Raw genomic sequence first — 19,877 nt, forward strand, 5'->3', positions numbered from 1 at the left:
TGAAAGTGAAAAGTGAAAGTGAAGTCTCTCAGTCGTGTCCGACTCTTAGCGACCCCATGGACTGCGGTCTACAAGGCTCCTCCATCCGTGGGATTTCCCAGGCAAGAGTACTGGAGTGGGGTGCCATTGCCTTCTCCGAGGCAGACAGTTAGGCAGACAGAGTTAAGTGTTTTGGAGACCACGTTGATAGGACTTGCTGGCTTATTGTGTGCGTGCATGCGTGCTAAGTCACTTCAGTCACGTTTGACTCTTTGCAACCCTATGGACAGGGGCCCTCCAGGCTCCTCTGTCTGTGGGATGCTCCAGGCAAGAATCCTGGAGTGGGCTGCCGTTCCTTCTCCAGGCTATCTTCCCGGCCCAGGGATCTAACCTGCATCTCCTACATCTCCTGCGTTGGCAGGTGGGTTCTTTACCCTTCGCGCCACCTGGGAAGACCTGCGGCTTATGGGCCACGGGCAGATGTTCATCCCTGAGAACATGTCCCATTTGAAAGGCAAGGAGGAATAAAGGCCGATTGTCAGGGTTTGGGCAGAGAAACAGTGGTGGTGGAAGAGGCCAGGTGTGGAGGTGAGGACGATGGGGTGAAGAGAGGTCATGGGAGAGAGTCAGGAATCCTTCTGGGCTTGACAAGATGCCCCAGGACAGCAAGTGTGCAGTCGGGTGCGCTCAGGTCTGGGGATGATGGGGGCATGGTATGCATTTGAGGGGAGGTGAAAGCGGACGGGATGAGCTCCCTGAGAGGGTGTGCCAGACAGACGAGAGGGATTCCGCAGAGAGGCCCGGCTGGGGGGAGGCAAGCCAGCCACGGCGCCTGGCCAACTTCTTTTCTCATCACCCTCGACAACTAAAATGGTGCTGTTTGTCATCGCTGGGCGGTGAGCATGACTGTGGGCCTGAAATCTCATGTACTCATTCCTAGGACCCACACATGCTTATTCTACTTATTTTTAGTTTGACATAAAAATGAAATAGAAAATTAAGTTCTCACAGAAAACATATGAACCCCTGATAATATATCCCACTTGAAAAGCTGAGGGCAAAGCTCCAGGCAAAAAGTCAGTGGTGTGAAGCCAGCCCCCTGGAATTCCACAGGACAGGGGCCCCCTACTTGTCAGCCCTTCTCCTTGAGGACAGGTTCAGAGCGGCCTCACTGGAGATGATCCGTGTGGTGGGCTCTGTTGTCACCATCCTCTGGACCCCTTGTCTTCCTGGGTAGATACTGGGCTGGTCTCACATCAAGGGGGCGGTGCCCTGTACTCTGACATCCCCTGACCTGCCTGCCCACCATCAGAGCGCCTCTTTCTTTGCAGGGAGGGGTGTGAGGGGGGTTGCCCGACTCCGTTTTAATAATTGGGTTATTTTCATGTATCGGTGAATCTGAAAAGGAGGACATTTTTGAAAAAATTAAGGGGTGCCGGGAGAGGACAGGAAGAGCAGCAAACCAAATTTTGTGCTTGCTTCTGATTTCTAATGGTGGAGACAGCAAGTCACTTTGCTCTGGGAGGATTTCCTGACAGCCCCTCTTAGCTGGCAGGCAGTACATGCTCACTACCTTTGAGAAGGGTGGCTTGTGCTTGCCTTGGCCAAAGGCAAAGGAGCATGCTTGCCCTCAGCAAGCTCCGAAGAGAAGAGGGATTAAGCCTGGACCCCCTCCCTTTTGGGGTTCACCATTCTCTGTTGGCCCTAGATGGCCCTGGCTGTGGTTAGTCAATAGGAAACGACCCCCTACCCCCTGAGGAATCCTCCTGGAAGAAATAAGGGTGTGGCATGAGTGCAGGAGCACTGGGCTGAGGTCAAAGGTCAAAGGCTTCTGTCAAGGGAATGACTGAATGAGCACCTTGCAGCCTCATCGGTGGTGAGCATGCCCACCAGAGGGCTATAGGGTGAGAGCCCAGTGCAAGCTCATGGGGGCGGAGTTCTGCTTCCTGTCCCTGAGCAGCCATCCCGGGAAGACCCTCTTGATGCCACCCAGTCATCCACAGAGAGCCATCAAGCGTGAGGTCCACAGTCAGGCACTTGGGCTCCAAGGGCGCCTCGGGCCACCGCTCCCCACAGGGAGCACTGGAACGGGCCTGGTGGGGAGGAGCAGGCTATGTGCTTCCGGCCACGGGGAGGCAGGAGGCCCCGGGTTGCCATTCACGTTGTTCTGGGAAGCCCTGCAGGCCCCTCTGTTTTCCAGGAGCCCTAGCTACTCCCGGGGGGCCTAGTAAGGATGGCTTGCCTTTGGTAGAGGGGCTTCCCAAGTCTGCGGCCCGCGTGACTGAGGCGAGACCTCCTTGAAGGGTGAGAGAGGAGGGACCAACTTTGGATCAGGCCCATCTCTGGGTCCTTCTCTGGGGTTGAGGGCATCCTTAGAGTCCAGGTGCCGGTATTAAATGGCAGAAAGTGAAGCGGAACTAAAGAGCTTCTTGATGAGGGTAAATGAGGAGAGTGAAAAAACTGGCTTAAAACTCAGCATTCAGAGAATGAAGATCATGGCATCCGGTCCCATCACTTCAAGCAGATAGAAGGGGAAACAGTGGAAGCAATGACAGATTTTCTTTGCTTGGGCTCCAAAATCACTGTGATGGTGACTGTAGCCATGAAATTAAAAGGCACTTGCTCCTTGGGAGGAAAGTTAGGACAGACCTAGTGAAAGTGAAGGTGTTAATCACTCAGTTGTGTCCGACTCTGTACAACCCACCAGGCTCCTCTGTCCATGAATTCTCCAGGCAAGAACACTGGAGTGAATAGCCATTTCCTTCTCCAAGGGATCTCCTCAACCCAGGGATGGAACCCGGGTGTTCAGTATTGCAGGCAGGTTCTTTACTGCAAACATAGACCACATATTAAAAGCAAAGACATCACTTTGCTGACAAAGGTCCGTGCAGTCAAAGCTATGGTTTTTCCAGTAGTCATGTATGGATGTGAGAGTTGGACCATAAAGAAGACTTAGTTCAGTTCAGTTCAGTTGCTCAGTTGTGTCCGACTCTTTGCGACTCCATGAATCACAGCACGCCAGGCCTCCCTGTCCATCACCAACTCCCGGAGTTCACTCAGACTCGCGTCCATCGAGTCAGTGATGCCATAGCGCCGAAATATTGATGCTTTTGGGTTGTGGTGTTGGAGAAGACTCTTGAGAGTTCCTTGGACAGCAAGGAGATCCAACCAGTCAACCCTGAAAGAAATCAGCCCTGAATATTCATTGAAAGGACTGATGCTGAAGCTGAAGCTGAAGCTCCAATATTTTGGCCACCTGATATGAAGAGCTGACTTATTTTAAAAGAACCGGATGCTGGGAAAGATTGAAGGCAAAAGGAGAAGGGGGCAGCAGAGGATGAGACGGTTAGACAGCATCACCTACTCAATGGACATGGGAGTCTGAGCAAACTTGGAGACAGTGAAGGACAAGGAAGCCTAGTGTGTTGCCGTCTATGGGATCGCAAAGAGTCAAACACGTCTTAGTGTCTGAACAACAACAGCAACAAATTGGGGGCAAGGGATAGGGGGACTTGAAGGCATTTAGGGCCTGGGTGGGGATGGGGGAGCAAGGGAGAGTGGAGGAGGAAAGTGAGTGTCTGGTGGGGCCGGTCACTAGTCAGGTGGGGTGGGTGTGTGCGCCCCAAGATGAGGCCTTGGGGAGGCCACCACCTGGAATTAAGCACCACTGCTCGCTCCCACTCACCGAACCACCTTCTGAGATGCCACACTCGGTGTGTCTCAGTGCGGTGTTGCCGAGAAGGAAGAACGGCCACCCCCCCTCAGTCAGGGGCAGTCATTCCAGCATGCCTCCGGGGGGCTCCCCAGGGGACCTGTGGATCTCACTGTGTCTCACACCGGGGTGGCAGCAGCAGGACCCCAGGCAGGAGGTGGGAGGCTCATGGGTGGGCATGAAGCCGGCAGGTGGGCAGAGCATATGCTGCTGTTTGCCGTGTTGGTCTCTGGAGCTGGAATCTTGGCAAAAAGCCCCAGAGATGCAAGTGGAGATGGGATGAGGCAGGGGACTCTGTCTCTCTGTGCTGACGGCTCCCCAGCCCCAGTCCTCGGCCCCTCCCCGCCCCCTCTCCCAGGCTGGCCTGCTTCCTGCTGCCACTCCCATGCCCCGCTCCCCGCCTGGGCCCCTGCAGGAGTCGGCAGCGCCTCGCACACAGGCCTGGTGTCGCCTGCCTCCTGCCTGGTTGGCCTCGGGGTTTCCTACCATGAGTTTAACCAGGCTGGAGCGCAGGGCCACCATAACAAGGCCCGAAGTGTTCCACTGAATCTCCCCCGGGGGGACCCGAGTAGGCCGCCAGTGGATAGAAGAGCTCTTGCTGTGGCCCAGATGGCAGCTTATTAATGACAGCAGTGATGGCCACTGTCCACTGTGGGCCCACTGTATGCCAGGACTCAGCAAATGACAGCTCGTGGAATTCCAGGGGGTACCACTGAGATGACAACCTCCTGGCTCTCAGTGGGGACCTCCCTGGATTCCCTCCTCTGCCCTGATCCCAGGTGCCTGAGACATGGGCCCTTTCCTCCTGAGACCCTGTGCTGAGCCGACATCCCTCTGAGCTGTCAGGTTGGAGAGCACTCTGAACGCCCAACACTGGGCACACAGAGCCCTCCCGGTTGCCTCCGTGGAGCTGACTCTGAAGCCGTGGGGACACATGTAGAGGTGATGGGGCCTTGCGGCGCACCACCTGTGGGCAGGTAGTCTGGGCTGGGGTCCCCTCAGTCATGTCCGGCGCTGTGTGCTGAAGACACTCACGTCTGCACGCAAACCCCAGCCCCACCCACTGTCTGTGTCTGCGTGACCCTGGCTGTCTCCCAACTGTTGCCTCAATCCTCAGATAAAACTGATGAGGCTGCAGGGCAGCTGCTTTCTCTTTCCATTTCACCCTGCCAATCAGAGAGGAACCCCTTCCCTCCAAAAGTCCGGGGAAACAGGACTGCTCCTGCAGGGCTGGGACCTGTCTGCTTGGGGGTGCAGGGCCGGCCACCACAGCGCTCTGAGCAGCTGGGTGAGGCGGCACTGCAGACCGACGTGGGGGCCAAGGTCTGGACCGGAGAAGGACATAGCAGGAGCCCCACCTCTGTCCACAGCTCTAGCCATCTCCCCTCCAGCGTGGCCCGCGGGATCTTGACCCCCCCATGATTCCGAGAACTTGTCAAATGAGTGACTGGCTCGTCCAATCTGCCTGCCACTTTTCCAGTTTCAGCACCGAAGGTTCAACATTTTAGGAAAACCTCCCAGTCCCAGGCAAACTAGGATGGTTGACCAGCCTCCTCTCGATTGAGTCAAGGATCAAGGTGGCCGGATCGGGGGTGAGGGAAAAGCTGAGTACCTAGGAATCCCCGTAAATGCCAACCTTGGGGAATTACGAGGAAACCATATAGAAACCAGGCAGGCAAGGGACCAAGACCAGGCATCCCAGGTATCCTCAAGGGAGGACCACACCTGTGCGCCGTCTGCTCGCTCCTTCCCACTCTGCCCGGGGCCAAGCCCCCACCACAAGTAACAACAGACAGCCATCTTCATAAGTATATTTTTATTGAAAATAAAAAGGCATGGTGCTTTCTTCCTCGTAAGCAGCATGTAGCCCACCCCCCACGCTGCCTGTCCTGCTTCCTGCACAACATCTCAGCACAGAGTCGACATCAGAGGCTCGGTGGTGGACAGGAGGGCACCGACGTGTGTGTTGGTCCTTTGAGTCGGAACTGGGAACAGGAGCCATCTTCCAGTGCACTCTTAGCAACCGTGAGGAAGGCAGGTCTCAGGGTATTTACATTCATGCATTAGATATCACACACTACCTGGGCTGTTGAAATCATACTTTGTACAGATTCAGAGAGTATAGTAATTATATATGTATATAGATAGATATCTCTTTAAATATATATAACTGTATATAATATATATGTCTATTTTTACAGCTATTAGTCTTTCTTCCAAAACTTGCTTTAGAAGCATCTAAGCAACACCTGAAACCTCTGGAAGATCCTATATGCCATTCTAAAGCTGGGCTTGACAGGAGACGGTTGAAAAATACCTATTTGAGAAAATGCAGAAAAGGAATGTGCCTTTCATTCTCGAAAGTTCAGACTAGCCTGAGGATTGGTCCGTGTTGAGGGGCTGAAGATACGTTCCTGAAATTTAAGTTTAAGCTCAAATAGCAGGCTGGGCGGTTTTAGGGATCTTCTGTTGCTTAAGCTGAAAATCCACGGGGGCTCTCTCCCTGCACCCGTGAGGGCTGTCTTCCAAATGGCCGGTTCTGGGTTTGTTCTCAAGTGAATTTTCCTTTTAAAACTGGGGCCTTTTCTTAGTAAAGAAGAAAAGACTGGGTGAGAGGAGATTTGACAAACTCAATTTGGGGGAATTTATGTGCAAATGTTAGCTTTGCACGGAGAGCCCGGGCTGTGTGTCCCCAGGGAAGCAGATACTGGCTCCAGAGTGAAGGACTGATGGTTTTCTGGGGATCCTGATGGGGAGCCTGACTGGGGCTGGAGGATTAAGTTAACTGCAAAATCTGAGCCACTCAGGTGTAAGCTCAGGTTGGGAAAGGTGGGATCAGTGGGCTTTTGCAAAAGCTGGGGTGTGCCCAGCCTCCATCGATGTCCCCCCCGGACTGACTGCTTAGCCAGGATTCTTCCCCCTGGCCAAAGACGCTCTCCCATCACTTCTGGACCCAGGAAAGTGTGTGCGTCGGGCTGGGATCCTGCCTGGGTGTCTTCTCAGGGAACAGGCGGGGACTCCACAGGAGCTGCAGGCAGTGAGGAAAGTATGCTGGGGTGGGGTCTGTCCCGCTGAGGGCCCACAGCCTCTGGCCTGCTTGTCACTCAGCTCTGCATCCTTGGCGAGTGGAGGGCACAAACCAGAGTACCTACCATCAAGCACCCACTGGGAGGGGGCAGGGAGAGGCCCTGTGCTAAGGCGCACAGGGGGCCCACAGGGAGAGCAAAAGCCAGTCCAGAGCCAAACCCAGCCCTCACACGGGGATCACTGAAAAGAAGGGAAGACCCCTTCTGGGAGGCTCTGCCCTGCGCCTGTCCTCAGCCTGCACCCACTGACCTGGCAACAGGCCCTGGGCCAAGGTCACACGCATTCACCCTCTCCCCTGCTCTCGGCACACAGACACCTCCCTGGGCACCAGGGCTCCCGGACGATGGATGTTTCAAGGTTCGGCCCAAACGGGGACTGGTTTTCAGTTCATCTCCCCTGGATGTGAAAGTCTCACCTGTGGCCCAAACACCCTCCAGAGAACAACCAACACCTGTGGTCTGGGAGGCAGACAGGGTCCCCGGCTCGGACCCTACATAGCCAGAGAGCAGAGCCTCTGGCTGTGACGGGTTCCTCTCAGCAAGTGCGTGGAGGGTGAGGGAACCAAGGGGCCAGGAGTGTTCTCACAACCCTCCGGGAGTGCAAAAGCACAGAGCTGCTGTCTCCGGGGCCCCAGTAATGTGCCCACAGGGTGACTGGCCGCTGGAGAAACAGGCTGGCAGGTGGGGGTCACTCGGCCAGTAGACGGGGGTCACCAGGCCTGGAGCGTCCCTCTCCTCCCATCTCCTTTCCTTCCCTTCATCCAGCAACCACTCCAGAGGGCTCAGCACTTTCAGAACAAGGGACTTTCAAGCACACTGGCTCCCTCAGGATGACGCAGGCCTGGGGGCTCTCAGGGGAGGGTCTGAGCACCAGGCCTCAGGGAGCGTCGGGGGCCCAGCACCAGGCTGGGGGGCCCAGGCAGGAGCGCCAGTGGTGGGTTTGGCACGGGGGTGGCCTCCGCCAGGGGAAGGCAGGGCCTGGCTCACAGGGAAGCGTCGGTTCCTCTGAGGGTCAGGTGTGGGAGTGAGTGTGAGGACAGGGGTAGTGGCCCCCATCCTTCTGGGGCTCTGGGCCTGGGGTTCAGGGTGTTGTTTTGCCCTGGATGGTCAGACCCCACCCGGGGGTGTGACAGGCTTCTCGGCTCAGTCCGGACTCTGCAGGTGGGATGCACAGCCCCCCGTGGCGGGGAGTCAGGAGCCAGGGCCCTGTGATGGAGATGGGAGGGAGAAGGCAGGCCCTGAAGACTGAGACGGCGACGGGGCGGTGGGAAGATGGGTGGGAGCACCTTTGAACGGGGACGTCTCGTGGCTGCGCCCATGGCTTCTGTCGGGAACGGCGTGGTCAGGGAAGATGCAGGGGGGCTTCCTGGTGGGGAGGGGAGGTTTCCTTTAGGCAACAGGGGCGGGGGCGCCTCTTCGCCCCAGCAGACAGGCTCCCGGCCTTCTTGGGGTGTGTGCTTTGGGCACAAGCTGGGGGACAGTCCGCGGATCAGACACAAGATGAGGAAGAGACATGGGGCCTCGGATGGCGGTGTTACCCTGGGGGCTGCCTGCTGGTGAGCCTGGCTCAGCCTGGTGTCCGCGGCATCCGTGCTGTGGGCTGATCAAGGGGCGAGGCTGGGCAAAGGAGGCTTTCTCCTTTGGGAGGCTCGAAGCCTGCAAGGTGATGAAGTCCTGGACAAGCCCAGTGTCAGCTCGTGTCCACCTGCTTTTCCGCATCCACCAGTGCCACCAAGGCGTCCCTCTGGCCAGCAGTCCAGGGCCTACGGACTCACACAACAGCGCTGTTCGCGTCCACCCCTTTGCTGCTCTGCGAGGAAGTCATAGGGTACTCAGCAACGCCAGTGCCGTTCTCCTCTTTTCTCAGGGGTTTCCTGGGGGCAGGTGGAGAAGTGGGGAAGGCAAAGGAGGGGGAGGCAGGGACATCCATTAGTTTATCAGCGGCTGGTGGGGGCATATCTTACCCTCCCAGTTACCCTACCAGGCTCTGGTCCAGGTCAGCATCCTTGGGGTGCTAGTCCTTGTGGTCTTATGTTATAAGGTAACCAGATGCTGTGTCAGGCATATGGGGATCGTGAATAACAAAGCAGGGAAAATAGGTGTGACTTGGAACTGTTCTGGACAAACCACGATGTGTGCTCAGCTTGGTATAAACTCTGGTCAGCCTTCGGTTGATCTCTGATATGAGCAAATCGACATGAAGACGAATGTTTGGGGTGCAGAGGGTTAAAAGAGGCAAGGTGCTTGTGGTTGGGCTTTGTAGTCTTATCTCTGCGTGGTCAAAGGCAAGAGGAAAATGTGATGAGGCGGGTGGAGGTAGTGCTGTTGGTGGTCATGGCGGTGGAGGTGGGGATGGTGATGATAGGGGTGGCGGTATCGATGGTAAAGGCAGTGGTGCTGGTGAGCGGAGACGGTGGAGGTGGTAATGGAGGCGGTGGTGCTGACGCTGACGGTAATGCTGGTGGTGGAGTGGATAGTGGTGCTGACAGTGACGGGAATGCTAGTGATGGATGGCAGTGATCATAATGGTGATGGTGAATGACCAAACTAAATCAGTGCACACCCGTGGTTCTCAGACACTTCCTGTTGCACCACTGGAAGCTCATTTCAAAGGCCCTTTAACCCCAGGAGCCATTCCTCCTAGGCACGCCGGGCATGGGGAAGGCTGGGAGGGAAGCTTTGAGAAGGCTTGTGCTCACTTGCTGAGACTGAATTCGCAGCATTGCTTTCCGGCCTGGCTCGGATTCCACCTCCTCTCTTTTGGGGTTCAGAAAGGCTTTAGCTCCCGGCCCCAGGCCTGAGTGACCAAGCCTCCTGATGGGTCCACGCCTTACATGCTGTGTAGCCTGACCCCGTGGCACAATCCTGCTGTCACTTGGGTGGACCTGAGGCCTAAGAGGTGGCAGCTCGGTCACCTTCTGTATCCCCAAAAATGCTGGGGCTGAGCCTGAACTGGCCTTCATTGTGTGTTGACTAAACTGAATGTTTACGGTCATCATTGAAAGCCTAGGGATTGATTGCTTCTGCCTTCTCAAATGTCCCTAGCGCCTCCCCAAACCCAGCAGGAGGACTGGTAGGCAGTGACAGTTTGATGCCTGTGGGATCAGGCTGTTGGTGATTAGTCTAGGGGAGGCGGGGTCTGTGCGGTGGTTATCAGCAGTTTCAGGGGAATGGGACTATCAGGCCTGTTCAGAGGCAACACGATGAGCAGCCACAGGTTGTCTTGTCCCCTCTCACAATGTTCCCCTGAAGAAGCCAGGCCTGAAGTTGCGAGATTCATTTCATGGGGAAGCTGAGGCTTTGGGAGAGCTGTGACTTGCCCGATGACCCTCCACCAGTTTGTGGTGGGGCTTGGAGCTCCACTCACTCCTACCATGTCTTGACCCAGACACCTTTCTACTGAATCACCACTCTGCTGCTACTGATGATAAAGCGGGCCTTCCCCAGCCTCCATCCCCGAATGGGTCCTGTGGTTCAATCACCTTGGGAAGGCCCTCTGCCACCCTCCTCTTGGAGATCCCCCAAAGTTCTCAAGACCCCGCTCCCAGAAGCCTGTGTCATCTTGCTTTAATCCAGCACATGGCGCGTTCTAGGGTCTCCAAAACCCCATTCCTATAGATGCTCACAGACGCTTTCTGGAACTCAGAAAAGGCTCCGACGAGTTGCCTTGTTTGTGATGGGCTCCTGGAAATGACAGACTCTGAGTCTCCCTCTCCCAGGGGCCTTTCTCCCTCTGTTTCTCTTACTCTTCCTCTCTCCCACCCACCCCTTTCCAGGGGCCTCAAGCAGTTCTGACCTTGCTGTGTGGGCTTGATTTCTGACTCAGTGAGGTCTACCTGACCTGGAAAATTGGGGGTGGGGGGTGCATTTTCTTACAGTGAGATCCTGTGTGGCCCCCAACATGAGGCCCTGCAGGGACTTAACTGACATTCCTAAATTTATCATCAATATAGAGGGATTTCGTCAGAATCAGAATTCCAGAAAATAAAGACAAAAAACTCTGCCCACTCTCCCCGCAAAAATCTCTGGGCCCAAAGATTTTTCTGCTTTTCTCCCTGATAAATATTCAGTCTTGGGCTAGGCTCTGAGAAGTCACCTGAAACAGGTAAGGACAGGGGAGATGAGGCTTAAGGGCCTTTGAGGGTAGATAATGCCAAGATGAAGGAATCCTGGAACTTATAGGGAGATGGGTAGAGTCCGGCGGGCACAGAGTTCCAGCCCTTTTTAGGGAGAGGGTAGGAAATGAGCAGGACTCCTTCTGCCAGGAGGAGAGGAGACATTTCTAAAGCCAGGCTGCTGGCTGTGAGAACCCCATTCCTGGGGCCTGGGTGGAGGGGATGGTGGCTGGAGGGGCACTGGGGTCAGGACCAGGAGAGAATCCCAGGGGGATTCTCAATGGCTCAGCCAGCTTCTCAGGCAGGAAAGGGGGTCTCAGTGGGGGCTCCATCCAGCAAAGAGGGCAACTTTTGGCTAGCGCAGCACCTCTCAGGAGCAGTCCAAGAGCCTGGGCATGGTGAGGGGAGAATGGGCTGTCCCAAGGGCTCTCCTGAGAAGTACACTTGGTCTGCTCCCCTCCCCCATGGAGCTGAGCTGTCAGCCACTCTGCTCTCTGGGCCGCTGCCCCAGCCCATTCCCGAAGCCCTTCTGCGATTCACTGGAGCCTGGTGGACATTGGAATTTTACCTACAGCAGGACAATGCTCTGCCTTGAACACCCACCCTCATCCCCATCCTCTCTCTCAGCACAGCACTTTAGGGTGATGCTGCGGAAGGGCTGGGAAGCAGATGTCTGGCTCACTAAACCCAGCTCTCCCACTTTCTGGCTATGTAACCTTGGACAAGTCACTTAACCTCACCATGCCTCAGTTTCCTGGTCTATAAAATGGGCACAACAACAGAGTCCATTTCATAGTCCTATGGGGAGGATTAAAAAATATGTTAATGCATGTCAAGCCCTTCAAGGAGCATCTGGCGTACAGTAAGTGCTCCATGAGTGCATGTTAGTTCTCAGGACGACGCAGTGGGAAAGGGGTCAGTGCAGAGCTGCTCCTGTTGCCAGTGGTCTCCAGGCTGCAGAGACTTCCTACCTAATGTGCACCCCCTGGGGCTCCTGAGTGCTAGGAGGGCTGGTGGGGACCCAGCCCGGCCCCCTGTGAGCCACCTGGGGGTTCCTGCTAAATCAGAGAAAGGCCCCTCTGCCTGGGTGCGGGAAAAGCTGGGCACACACGGCTGCCTACATGGCCTGGTTCCTAAAACCAAGAAAAAGGAAAGTGAGATTTCCCTTAGCTCCATGTCTGATTCCAAAATGTCGCCGGGGGTGGGGCTCCAACCTCGAGAAAACTCCCACCCTGGGTGCCCCATGTTCTCTGCTTGGAAGGTGGCCCTGACGGCTTACTGCCAGCAGAATGCCTGGGCAGGGAGAGCCAGGACCCCCTTGTGGTTCCTGCTAACAGCGCTGTGATGGGTTCCCCCCTCAGCCCCCCGCTCTGTGGTGGGTGGGGGGAGCAGGAGGCAAAGAATAGCTCTGAGAGCCTGAGAGTGGGGGCTGCTGGCTCATTTCTTGTGTCCCGCAGCCCACAGAGGGTCTGTTCTTAGCGACGTGAGGTTAAAGGTCTCAGACTCCCTCTTCCAAAGGTACTTATCCTCCCCACGGCCTACCCCCAACACACACACACCATATCACACCACACCACACCACACACATCCCTGCACATACACACTCAATAATACACATCCACACACACACGCACATATACACCCATACATGCCTATACACACACACACATACATACGCACTGTACACACACACACACACACACATCCATGCCCATATACACAATAATACACATCCACACACACACGCACATATACACCCATACCTGCCTGTACACACATCCACACACACACACACATATACACCCATACATGCCTATCCACACACGCATACATACGCACTGTACACACACCACATCACACCACACACCACACACACATCCATGTCCATATACACACTCAATAATACACATACACACACACGCACATATACACCCTTACCTGCCCGTACACACATACACACACACACATCCCTGCACATACACACTCAATAATACACATCCACAGACACACGCACATATATACCCATACATGCCTATCCACACACACATACATATGCACTGTACACACACACACACACACACACACACACACACATCCATGCCCATATACACACTCAATAATACGCATCCACGCACACACACACATATATACCCATACATGCCTATCCACACATGCATACATATGCACTGTACACACACCACATCACACCACACACACATCCATGTCCATATACACACTCAATAATACACATCCACACACACACGCACATATATACCCATACATGCCTATCCACACACGCATACATACGTACTGTACACACACACACACATCCATGTCCATATACACAATAATACACATCCACACACACACACATATACACCCATACATGCCTATCCACACATGCATACATATGCACTGTACACACACACACACACATCCATGCCCATATACACAATAATACACATCCACACACACACGCACATATACACCCATACATGCCTATCCACACACGCATACATATGCACTGTACACACACACACACACACACACATCCCTGCACATGCACACTCAATAATACACATCCACACACACACGCACATATACGCCCATACATGCCTATCCACACACGCATACATATGCACTGTACACACACACACACACACACACATCCATGCACGCTCACATACACAGAGTTCCATCATGAGACACCTCTGTACACCGCAGACTTCTCCAAAGCTGGGTCAAGAAGCCAAATAAACAACAACCAAAAACAGCCTTTCTGGGCCTCTGAGGGTGTCCCCTGATGATGAGAAGCAGCACCCCATTTCTCGCCCCGAATCCTCTGCCATGACCACGGAAGGTGAGTCAGGCATGTGGCTGATGAACAGCCCCACTAAGTCGAGCCCCCTGTGTTCACTGCCCCTATCCCCACCCCCTGCCCAGGGCTTCCGTGTTCAGCCATGGCTGCTGAACCAGCTGAAAGATGGCGCTGCAGACGTTCTGGGACTCGGGTCCCAAGGCCTCTGGATCTTATTCTGAGTGCCGTGGGAGCCATTGAGGACTCCTTGTATGAGGAACTGCTATCCCCTTACCTGCCTCATGACCTTGACCCAGTGTATCTGGAGAGCTGAGTTCCAAGAGAATGGAGTTTCTTGGGGATAGAAAGGTCTAAGCAGCAGGGACTTGTCTGAGTCTCCCATCTGCCAGCCCTGGGCTCCACGGCCCCACTGAGTCCCAGGCACACAGAACAGCTGGCCCCTAAGCCTGCCTCCTACCATCGGGAGGGGATTTCATCACCTGCCACGGCATGCAGGCCCCTTGGAGAGGGGTGTTGCTCAATCATGTCCGACTCTTGCGACCCCAAGGACTGTAGCCCGCCAGGGTCCTCTGTCTGTGGGAGTCTCCAGGCAAGAATACTGGAGTGGGTTGCCATTTCCTTCTCCAGGGAATTTTCCAAACCCAGGGACAGAACCTGGATCTCCTGCATTGCAGGTGGATTCTTTACCATGAGTCAGTTTTAAAGGTGGAATTTCTCAAATCTACACAAACAAGCTTCCATTCATGACCTGGAAAGTCATGGAAGAGTTACTACCTGCCAGGCACATGCCAGGCACTGTGGGGGAGAGAGACAACATGGGTGAGACAGGACGACAGCTTCCCCCTCTAATGTGTGTGTGCACACAGTCACTCACACACTTGTGCACAAGCACACAAACATGCAAACACCAACAGTTTTTAACTGACCTAGAGCAGAAAGCAGAAATGCAAATCAAGGGACAGCTACAACTCAAAGAACCTGGCGAGAAAGAAAGGCCCACCCCAGCCCAGGGCACCGTCACTGAGGAGGTGTGTTTGAGCTGGGTCTTGAGTGAGCAGTAAGGACTCAGCTGGAAGCCAGGAGGTCAGCTCCCTGAGTCCTCAAAGAATGTGAGAGGAAGGCTGGAAACCTCTGTGACCTGGGCTACAGCTTCCTCCTATGACCACGGAGGTGTATTCGGGCTCAGACAACACAGGGATCTCTCCTGCCCTCCTCCACAGTCTCCCAGCTGCCCGGGGAACCACGACTTCTTAACTTGCCACACACTCAGTAAAAGCTAACCCTCTGCTGGGGCACCCCAAAGCTCCCCAAATAATGTAAACCCTAAAAAGAAAACTAACTTCACTGACTGATTTGCTATTGAGTCTATGATTCAGGAAAGACTTTGGAAAAATCTTCTATGATGGAGTCAAGCTAAAGAAACGAAGAACTGGAGTGGGAGACGGAGAGGGAGAGAGCTGAGTGTGGCAGGTTCCCAGAGGGGAGGCTTGGAAAGCTGCTGAAGACAACGATAGCCCAATGGCTGCACATCAAGCCCAGAGAGCTACCGTCTACCTGGAGAGGAGGACGGAATCTCCCAGACAAACACGGAACCGACAAATTGATCACCTGATGTATCTGAACGTATTGGGAGAAGGCACTGCTAGCTCCAGAGAAGGAAACTAGTCATAGTACACTACGTGACTCAGCTGTGAACAATATTTATACACTGTCATACGGAGGGGACCTTGGGTAGTCATTGATCATTCATTGGAGGTACCTCGAGGAAGCAGTTGGGAAGAGGGCATGTGTTTTGTAATATACATTTCAGAGTAGTATTAGGTTTTTAAATCTTGTAACTTCTATAGTGAAAAATCAGTGGATAATGTTTAAAATCAACAGAAAATGTAGAGTATCCATATCACTTAGAACATGGAGGGAAATACCAGAAGAAACAACTCACATTCAAAAGTGGTTGCCTTTGGGACTTCCCTGGTGGTTCAGGGGTTAAGAACTCACCTTGCAATGCAGGGGACATGGATATAATCCCTGATCAGGAACCTAAGACCCCACCTGCCTCGGAGCAGTTAAGCCTGGGCCGCACCAGGAGAGACCATGTGCCACAACTGAGCCCTGACTCCGCCAAATAAAAAGTAAATTAATATTTTTTAAAAAGTGGTTGCTTCTTACAAATGAGATTTGGGGGAGAAAGAGGGACAACCAGGGGGCTGCTGGTTTTCTGAATAGGCTGAGGCTCATTTTACTTTTTTAATTACTTGCATGTACTGCTTTAGTAAAATAAAAATTGAATTAAAAAGTGATGATGAGCATTCAAAGCCCTAACCATGCTTTCCAACCATAAAGCCCCCTCAAGGGGCACGCGTGACACTCCTGACACTTGGGACGGGGGAAGCAACCTCGCTTTGCCCCCCTTCCCTTCCTCCCCCTCATTACCCTGAGGTTCATTTTTTCCCTCTTCATAGCATTCAGTCTTTTAAAACAGTTCATTTATTAGTCTGCTGGTGTGTATATATGTTTGACCTGCTTCCCCCAGTTGGAGGAGGTAAACAGGAAGCCAGTCTTGTTTATCACTACATCCCCAATGCCTAGTCTAGGCCCCAGCACACAGTAGGTGCTCAGTAAATATGTGTGAGCAGTTTGTGCCAGTCAGGGGGTCCTAAGGCCCATCAAGCAGACCTGGGTGTTCAAAAGTGCCTGTTCTACTGGAAGCAACTTGACCACAAAAAGCTGACGCGCGTGCCCGGGAACGCTCGGGCACGCGCACACACTGCCGCTTGCTCCCAGGAGCCGCAGGCTTGCTCGTTGTCTGCAATTAGCGGCCTGCAGGGTCTGCCAAACTGTTCCACAGCCTTTTATTGGTCTTTCAGCCAATACCCTGTAAATTAGAAGGAAATGGCTGTCAAGTGACTTAATGGCTAATCGATGGCAGAGGGTGCAGGACCCATGCTGTACGCAGCCAAAGGAGTCAGGGCGCTTTTCCGGTGCCTGGGGAGTGGGGATGACTCCGGGGAGGGGCCTGGGAGGGGTGGGGCCATGTCTCCGCCACACAGGTCTCTTCTCCGGATGAAGGGTGGAGGCCACAAACCCACCTAGGACAGCGGCCTCAGTGCTGGGAGTCCTCATGCCTGTGGGATGCTCCCTGGCCCTTCTACCCGGGCAGTGGACACCGTGCACCTTGGAGCTTTTCCTTGTCTCACCGTGGACAAGGTTCCTCCTCCCTGCTCACAGAGCCTAGGTCTTCCCTCCAGACACAATTATTATTATTGTAATAATAATACTTTGCCAACAAAGGTCCGTCTAGTCAAGGCTATGGTTTTTCCAGTGGTCATGTATGGATGTGAGAGTTGGACTATAAAGAAAGCTGAGCGCCAAAGAATTGATGCTTTTTGAACTGTGGTGTTGGAGAAGACTCTTGAGAGTCCCTTGGACTGCAAGGACATACAACCAGTCCATCCTAAAGGAGATCAGTCCTGAGTGTTCATTGGAAGGACTGATGTTGAAGCTGAAACTCCAATACTTTGGCCACCTGATGCGAAGAGCTGACTCATTAGAAAAGACCCTGATGCTGGGAAAGATTGAAGGCGGGAGGAGAAGGGGACGACAGAGGATGAGATGGTTGGATGGCATCACCGACTCAATGGGCATGAGCTTGAGTAAACTCCGGGAGTTGATGATGGACAGGGAGGCCAGACGTGCTGCAGTCCATGGGGTTGCAAAGGGTCGGACATGACTGAGTGACTGAACTGTTGGGGCGGTGGGTGGGGTGGGTATGATTAACACACAGGTGTCCTTGCAGAAGTGTGGGCAGTGAGGCCAGGGGCTGTGCTGGAAGTGCCCACTACCAGAGTGCCCAGGCCAAGCACAGCCCTGGGACCTGGCCCAGTATTTACACATCTGGTAGTGGAAGGGCCTGGTGGCATTGGTCCTGCCAACATCCCAGGGCTGGGAAACAAAAGCTTAGGGAGCTGGGTAGAGACTAGGAGGGCTCCCCCACATTACAGATGAGGGCAGTGATACCCACTGAGCTGGGCTGGGGCTGGGAATGGAATGCAGGGCTCTGGATACCCAGTCCTGGGTTCTTTAAACAGCTCCAGGCCGTCCTGCGGTCTGATGACAGGTACATGCCAGGCCCTGGGTGAGGAGGAGGCCTGGATGGAGCACGACATCCAGAACACCCAAGAGCTCTGGGGCCTGACCGTCCTGTGCCTGCGGATAAAGAAGTTGTTCTCGCCAAAGCCAGGGCAATGAGCCACTGAAATGCAAACTGTGTGGGCCTCCCATGGTGGGGAAATCTCCAGAGTTTGGGTTGACAGGGGACTTGGGGGCCACTGCATGTGTTAGTCCCACTGGTTTACACATGGGATGCCCATCCTCGTCCAAAAAAACTTCTCAGGGGCCATGGTCTGGGTGAGGTCCCCTTCCTCTGGGCTTCCCCAACCTGGATACTCTCTGAGCACCTTATCACCCAGCCGAGCTGGGACATTGGGAATGTTTGTTGAGTCACAAGATGAAATTTGATCCACTGAGTGTGTGTGTGTGAGCATGGGTGCTAAGTCACTTCAGTCGTGTCTGACTCTGCGACCCCATGGTCTGTAGCCTGCCAGGCTCCTCTGCGCATGGGATTCTCCAGGCAAGAATACTGGAGTGGGTTGCCATTTCCTCCTCCAGGAGATCTTCCTGACCTAGGGGTCAAACTGGTGTCTCTTATGTCTCCTGCATTGGCAGGTGGGTTCTTTCCCTACTAGCGCCACCTGGGAAGCAGGGTCTGTATGTAGAAAGTGCTGACCACACCCCACCTTCCTGCTCTCAAGGTCAATGACTAGCGAGGGCATGGAGGGCGTGCTCTGTCTGCATCTGCTCCCCAGTGTCCTCCCCTCCCCAAGGCCACACCCCACACGCCAAGCCAAGCTGGCACCTGCAGAATCACCTCCTTTCCATCCCAACTGATTCTAGAGCCATCCTTCCAGCAATCTGGCTCCGTAAGGCTGTGTTGCGGCCATTCACAAAGATCTCTAGGAAGTCCTCCGCGAGGACTCCAGGCTGTGAGAGGGTTTTTTTTTTTTTCTTTTTTTTTTTAAGAAAGCAGGATTTATCACTGAATTTCCCTTCTAATGGTTTCACAGCGACATGCAATGCTTTTGTTTCCTGAGAGAAAAGGCATGTTTCAGATGAATTATTAACCAAAGAGAATTGACTGTGAAGAAGAAATCCTCCATTTACTCTGGAGAGAAATGCACACAGACAGCTGCTTGGCCAGGCTGTCTCATACAGAGGTCGGCTGCGGGAGCAGGGAGGGGGCGTTTGCTGTCCTGCCTGGGTGTAACTTCTGCTGCCTCCTCCTTCTGCAGCCCACAAGGGGCTGATCCATCTTCCCCAGGTCAAACTACCTTCCAGGAGGGTCCTGGGAGAACCAGACTCTATTGTTGCCTCCACTGGCCGCGAGTAGCGCCCACTCCTGACACTGATGATCCATCTTAGGACGCCCTCTCTGGACCGTGAGGATCTGGACAGGCAGAGGGCTGGGTCTTGCCCCAGAAGAGGGTGCAGATTTTGGCGCCAAGACAGAAAAGGACTGCGCTCCATTTACTACACGGGCCGGGGTGCTGACACCTTTGCAGGTATCTCCTGGGCTCCCCTGTTCCAGCCAATGGGAGGCACCTCAGGATATCTGGGAGCTGGAGAAAGGTTGGGGAGTTTTCTCCCTGCACTTGTTTTTTAGGGCTGCATCTCCAGCAGTTCCAACCACAGGTCCTGCTGATGAGCCCCTCTTTTGAGTCTCCAGGCCCTGTAGATTTCCCTGGTACTGCGTCCCTCCTCTGTCCTGGGGGTGCTAACAGCTCGCACCTCTGTTATTCGTGAAATGCTTCAGAAATCCTACTGTTCTCAGGACTTGCCCAAGCCTCTGGAGGGAGCTCCGCCCATTCCCTTGGCTGGAGCCCCGCCCACAAGGTAGGGGAAGCCCCATCTACACCCCCTGGGGAGGAAGCCCCGCCCACACCCCGGAAGGCATCCCATCCACGCCTTGGAAGCGATCCCCTGAGCCATCTGAAGTCAGTTATCTGTTTCGCCAGGCGGCTGACAGCCTCGGGACCCAAGACCCAAAGCCGGTGGAAGGAGACAAGGGAGGCTCCTCTGGTGCTCTGACGGGAGGTGGGGTGGTGCCTCCC

The 19,877-nt window shown here is 54.3% G+C and overlaps 1 protein-coding gene across 3 annotated transcripts in view; it reads right to left on the bottom strand.

Annotated features, from left to right (window-relative positions):
* Positions 5,493 to 19,877, bottom strand: part of PRIMA1 (proline rich membrane anchor 1) — a 69,183-nt gene continuing 54,798 nt past the window's right edge. Inside the window, exon 5 of one of the 3 annotated variants that reach the window (XM_018066500.1) lies at positions 5,493 to 8,651. In XM_018066500.1, coding sequence (XP_017921989.1) covers positions 8,549 to 8,651 — 103 coding nt within the window. In that variant the 3' untranslated portion in view covers positions 5,493 to 8,548. Of the gene's footprint in view, positions 8,652 to 14,337; positions 16,586 to 19,877 lie in introns of those variants that run through there. The other 2 variants (XM_018066498.1, XM_018066499.1) reach the window with 2 other exon arrangements.

The sequence above is a fragment of the Capra hircus genome, chromosome 21 (genome assembly GCF_001704415.2).
Source record: "Capra hircus breed San Clemente chromosome 21, ASM170441v1, whole genome shotgun sequence".
Taxonomy (NCBI): domain Eukaryota; kingdom Metazoa; phylum Chordata; class Mammalia; order Artiodactyla; family Bovidae; genus Capra; species Capra hircus.